The 6,000-nt window shown below is 44.1% G+C and overlaps 1 protein-coding gene across 1 annotated transcript in view; it reads left to right on the forward strand.

Annotated features, from left to right (window-relative positions):
• Positions 1-5,626, forward strand: part of LOC126443323 (uncharacterized) — a 63,999-nt gene extending 58,373 nt beyond the window's left edge. Inside the window, exon 7 of the mRNA XM_050090916.1 lies at positions 3,093-5,626. Within this exon, the coding sequence (XP_049946873.1) occupies positions 3,093-4,570 (1,478 nt within the window). The 3' untranslated portion in view covers positions 4,571-5,626. The remainder of the gene's footprint in view (positions 1-3,092) is intronic.
• Positions 5,627-6,000: the final 374 nt, after the last annotated feature.

The following is a 6,000-nucleotide window of genomic DNA, read 5'->3' on the forward strand; positions in this document are numbered from 1 at the left end:
CAATATAGCTTGGATCTCAGCACTCTCAAAAATTTGCCATTCCTTACAGTCTTAGAACACCTTGCATTCTGTATCATATTTGCAGTCGCAGACGCAACCTCTGCAGCTGATTACATTGCCCTCTCTTCTGAGGTTCCTCAGACTTTGTCACAAATTGCAAACGTTCCATCAACGTGGGAAACAAAAACAATTTTTCTCGCCTATCCTCTGAATACCTAGGCTTCTGGTGCGCCCTCCACTTGCCACCCTTCTGTATCCTATTCGAGCGGAACTTCAGCTGGCTGGTTCTTCCTATTACAGAATAGTATGTAGACACTTACTCCTCCAACCAGCTATAATCCTAGCGTCTACGCCTCTTCAATATGTAGATGATCCCGCTTCCAGCCTCCTGACCACTGTCATCCCTCCCTCACACCTCTCTCTACCCACATCAACTTGTCAATCATACTTCCCAGCCCACTCCAACACCTTGAATACATACACCCTTTCTGGCCGGCACCTGCATCATACTGTATTACCCTCGTAGTAGTTATTGGGAACTGACTGCCAGTGACTTGCCAGAAGCAAGAGCCTTATCTTCCCCATAGCACCATCATCAACTTCAATGTACATGTGTTTATGTAGAGACGCTATGGCTTTTATTTTTTTGAAACCTATCATTTTATTCATTCTCCCCAAAAAGCAGCAAAGTTTCCGAACCTTGCGCACCACACGATAATGTGGTGGGAGTGGAATGAATAACAAAGAAAGTGGAGTGTTTACGACAAAGTCGTGCATTCGGCTTTTCACAGACTGTGCCTGTGTATGAGAATCTTTCAGAACTTATTCGTCTTACTGGCTATACATTTGCGCTCAACACGCCAATGAGGTATACATTGGATGACGTGTAGCATATCAGTATCACTCTCCTTTGATTTGTACTCTGAACAGGAATAGTGCTCGAGGACAACGACCATCAGGACTTCTCAGAATGCAGTAGGTAAAGCAGTCATCAACCTGAAGCCTGGTTTGGTCACCACAGTGCTGTCCTACTGCAGGTTGTCGTCACTCGCCGTCTTCCTACTTCTGAGCTAACTTACCCAGTTAATAATTGTGGGACACAGTTAATTATTGGGTCTCTGAACAGTTCTACAGTTCCGACATTTTCGATTTCCATAAATCAATGTCAGAGGTGAAAGAAGAGATAAGTGACAGAAGGAATCTCGGGAGCAATGCCTGAATCCCAAATCTCTGGAGTTGTAATCCCACATTCATCCACTCAGCAGCTGAGGCATATATGTCCCAATTGCATTTATTGCTGCATCATTATCATTACACAAGGTACGAATGAGACAAAGTAATTACATTTTTTGCGTGTTTTTGAATGTATGCAAACAGAGTATTAACAGTAAATCGTTCATTGTGGTAAAGGAACTCCCAAAATCGTCAGTTAATGTATTTTGTTGTGCTTTTTCTCGACAATCTCGTGCTAACGAAACAAACTGGTGACAAATATGCTCCATCACTTTTTTTACGCTGCGTGATGGGGTCACTAAGTTCACGGAGGAAAGTGAAATATCACAAAGACGAGAATTCAGCCTGCATCCTATTTCTTTGTACAGGACGCCTATGGAGTTATGTCAAAAGAGTATATTCTATATGGACGTAGTTAGATATAAAAAAAAATACGTATCCAACGGATCAGTGTATGGACGATCACACCTTCCTCAGATATCTATGTGTCTCGCTGTCCCCCTTGCTTTATTGCGGATCGTTCTAGTAATTCTGCTTAGAAAGACTTCTTCAACACTTGTGTCAATTTTCCATTAATCTTTCAACGTTGAGCCACAAGCGGCTTTATTATTCTTCATATTCAGTTATTTGCGTGGTAAGATCAAAAGTTTGTCATGACGATTTCAAAAGGTTGTTGAGGTGGTAATGTTGGGATTTCGTGGTAACCACTTTAATGTGGCTTTAAATGCTGCAGAACCAAATAATCCGAGAATAAGTTGTTCATTAAGAAACCCACACATCTGAACAACAAAACGAGACTCAAGCTCCTTCCTTCTACAACCACACAAGATCCGTGACTGCCTTGTCATGGAGCTGAGATACTGAAAACTTCTGTTGTACAGAGAAATGGAAGTTCCCATTCATGTAAGCTTCAAAAGAATGTGGTCCTAACAGGTATTCTGATCACACAATGGCCCACATAAGGTGAGGTATGTTCCTTTCCAACTCTTGGTAATATGGGTACTTTCCTTAGACAAGAAAACAATTTTTTCCTGATCAAACAGTGGTATATGGCACATTTATACGTAAACAACACTCTTGAGCGAGACATGGCAGAAGTCACCACAACAAAGTACGGTAGGTTACAAATCGTTGCTCCACACCATTGTCAGATAATTCAGTAACAAGCATGGGCCTAAATCCTTTCGTATTCATATTTTTTCAGTGTGGTCGTGCATTGTTGAAGAAGATGCTTGAAGTCCAACTACTCTTTTGCAAATGATTTTCATTGGAGACTGCTCATCTGATTAAGAGTGGGTGACACACGTTTCCTGTCACTTTTTATTGCTTCCAATACGTGGCCTGTCTTTCAGACAGCCTGAAAATACAGGACATTTATCTCAATCAGGCATGGCTACTTTACGAGGGGGACTGAGGCAAATGGTCTCATCATGCGTTACATAGTTTTTCCTATCTGCGGACGTTCATGAACCCACGAATCCTCCAGTAATCCCTCCTTTACAAGATGGATTCGGAACTCAAAGACTGCAGTGCTGAAACAAAAATATAATTCTGATAACGTTGTTTTTTTCCATGCAGGACTATCAATAAAACCTATTTACTTCCTTATTTTTAGTATGTCAAGAGCGATACAGGGACTTCTTGGGCACCCTGTAGATGAAACAGACGTGCATAGTAACAATGATACCTGTCTTTGTTAATACTCTTACTTTGTGTTGACATGCCGCCTTACATAGTTCTGGGTAACTGAACCAGGGTAATGTGGGTAAACGACGCCCAGGCTCGTCACCCAGAGAAGGCTTTGGATTCAGCTGCCTGCAGTGTACGGCCACCACCCACTTGCTGTCGTTTTCTTGCAGACGAGGAGTGGCAGCTGGAGGACAGAAGCCACGCTACGCTCTCCGTGGACACTGACTGCGTGCAGCTGTTGGTGAACGCCCTGGACCACCCCACGTGTCCGCTGGAAGACCTGCCACTGGAAGCCGTGAAGCAGCGCGAGCGTTGCCGCGAGCAGCTGTGGGACGACGTGGTGCAGAGGTCGCCCCACATACCCGTCACCAGCTACCTGGCCTACACGCAGAGGGCAAACGTCAACCTCTGTCTGCTGGCCTGGATGGCTGTCAACTCGTACGGCATTTGTCAGGACGTCCCGTTCAGTATGATACAGTGCGTGCACGATGCTCGCTGCTATTTCGATAGTCCTGATGATCAATCATGTCTGCAGTCGAACGCTACAGAAGCAATCTGCTCTGTTTCCAGAGCTATTCTGTTGCTAAAGTGTCATGACTTTTCCTCCATTAAGACTTCCCATAATTGTACGTACACTACGTTGGGATCTCTATGGGTCTATAGTAGGACTAGTATACTGGATCAAAAGCTAACAGAACAAACACTGAACTACAAAAACAGTTTAACCAACGCCACCTTGAAATACAAGGATTTTAAAATCGACAGCTTGAAGCCTTTAGAAATCTCATTTATACTGATAAATATCATTTTCCGTTTTTCGACTGCCGGAGTATACATGTACCTTCCCCAGTTGCGCAACTTGCCTGGAAAGATACTCTTGTCCTTTCAGATCACGTGCATAGTCCAGATCCTGTGTTCTGAGGTCGTGTATCGTATGGCAGGCGTCCCTGACTTACCAACAGCAGTGCTGATAGACAGCGCCCTCACACTTCTCAGCTGTTTCTGGCTGAACTCATTCTGCTACCACATGTACGCTTGTGTTCGCCATCTCAGGCTTCCTAACCAGCTACTACCTGCTGAAGTAAGCCAGTTATTCCGTCGTGAGGTGCTGTGTGTGCTTATACCGTGGAGTATAGTATGTGTGGCAGCTGTTGCTTTGGAAAAGACGAGTAAATATTACCTGATCTACAGTCGTATGGTAGTCCTTGCAGGGATTTCAGTGTCTGTGGCATTCAATTTGGTTTGTCTCGGACTGCTTGGATACATGTACCTACGTAATCGGTGCTCCATGCGGCGACTCAAAATTGTTGATAACAAGAAATTTGCCTCAAAGAAGGAATGTCTTTTTATGTCAGTTAAAGCCATTATATTAAGTGGAACAGGAATTATTACTAGAATTGGGTTCCACCAGGCTCAGGGAATAGCGCAGTTAGTGTACTATATGCATCTAGTTACGATGGTGCAAGGACCAGTGCTCTTCGTCTGTTTCGTTTGCAATGGAACGACGCTCCCCGTACTGAAGAACAGGATACTTCTTTGGTGGAACCCAACCAACATCCCTGCAGGTCTAGAGCTATGTTCAGCAGCCGAGAGGAATCTGGCCAGGAGAAACAATGAACAGTCTCCCTTTTCAGAATCCTCGGTGTAGCCTCCTTCAGTATTTTTCGCAAATAACTGTCTCCACACTACACTGCATTAAACCCAGCAATAAAAATGGACTCTACCTGGTATGACAATATCAAATGTCATTAAATCTGATATCGTACAGCCAGTACTTCTCTTTCCTAACGTCTCCTTCATTTATAACTGTGTGCTTATTTGTGAGTGGTAGCCTCTGTCTACCTATTCTAATGCACTGAGACTACTTACTAAAATTGTTGGGAAATGCTTTGTGCATACAACAGGCTGCGTCAATCACACGGCATGTTATATACAAGTAAAACGCAGCACGTTGTCGGAGGAATTTCCGTTCGTCAGTGTCATCTACCGTGGCGATGGTGCATTTCTGGACACATGTTCGTATGACGTCTTTTCTCCGTTTTCCGTCGAGGATCTGTCTTTGCAGTTTGTCGATTTTATTAATGTATAATGTATGATATTAGTATATATCATATTATGTCTGAAACAAAGAAATTTTCCATATGTGTGTGAAAGATGTACTTTTACATGATTTGTAATTCAAGTACCATGACAAGAGACATTCAGATACTTATAAAATCAAAAGAGAGGGGCCAATGAATGAAGTGGTGTGTGCATGAAAGTGTAAATGGGTTTGTTGAGCTTATTAGTGGTTCGATTACATAGAGTGGCTCAAACAGGTATGGTAATAAAGTAACAGATGACTTGTGTGAAATGTGGCTTGAAGTGAACGCAAAGTGTCGAATGGCAGAGTTATGAGATCAGCATTATTGGGTTTGTGAGACAAGATGGTGATTTGTTAAGCTAGAGGTTTGTAAGGGTACTATGGCAGATGTTAAAAGTTAATGTTACACGTGCCACTCTTGGGCAAGGAAGAACATTACTTAAAGGCGTATTTACAGAAACAGTACTGTGGAAGGATAAACTTGTGCCAGTACTGTGAGTCCTGGAAAACATGTGCCATAGTAGCTTCACTAGAAGCGCACAGTACGCCGAAATTGTTGTGATTCGTAATCAATAGACGATCTCCCATTTGTTCAAATAAAACCTGAGTGAGCAAAGTAAAGGAGTGTCTGTGTGAATTTAGTATCCAGCCCAACTGAAAATCCTGTGATAAATAGTACTACCTGGAGTGATTTTCGTGAATTTCGCACTTAGCAGGCACCCGCAGTGTTAACCGCGATTTCCGTTTGAACGCAGTGGAACCAGAGGGAGGCAGGTGCCGGGTGCAGCCCGCCTGGCCGCAGGGGGGCGCCGGCAGCTCAACACATTCTGTAAAACCGTTTGACGGCGATTTGCAGGCCGTGCGCCTCGATTCTGTCAGCGCAGCGCCAAGCCAACCCTGGCCCGCTCTGCGTGACGTCACGAGAGCGCGCCACGGCCTTCTCTTTAGGTGGTGGCGGCCAGAGCCGACACGGGGCCCACCCAGACAAGCGTCCT

This window comes from Schistocerca serialis, unplaced genomic scaffold (genome assembly GCF_023864345.2).
Source record: "Schistocerca serialis cubense isolate TAMUIC-IGC-003099 unplaced genomic scaffold, iqSchSeri2.2 HiC_scaffold_1451, whole genome shotgun sequence".
Taxonomy (NCBI): Eukaryota; Metazoa; Arthropoda; class Insecta; order Orthoptera; family Acrididae; genus Schistocerca; species Schistocerca serialis.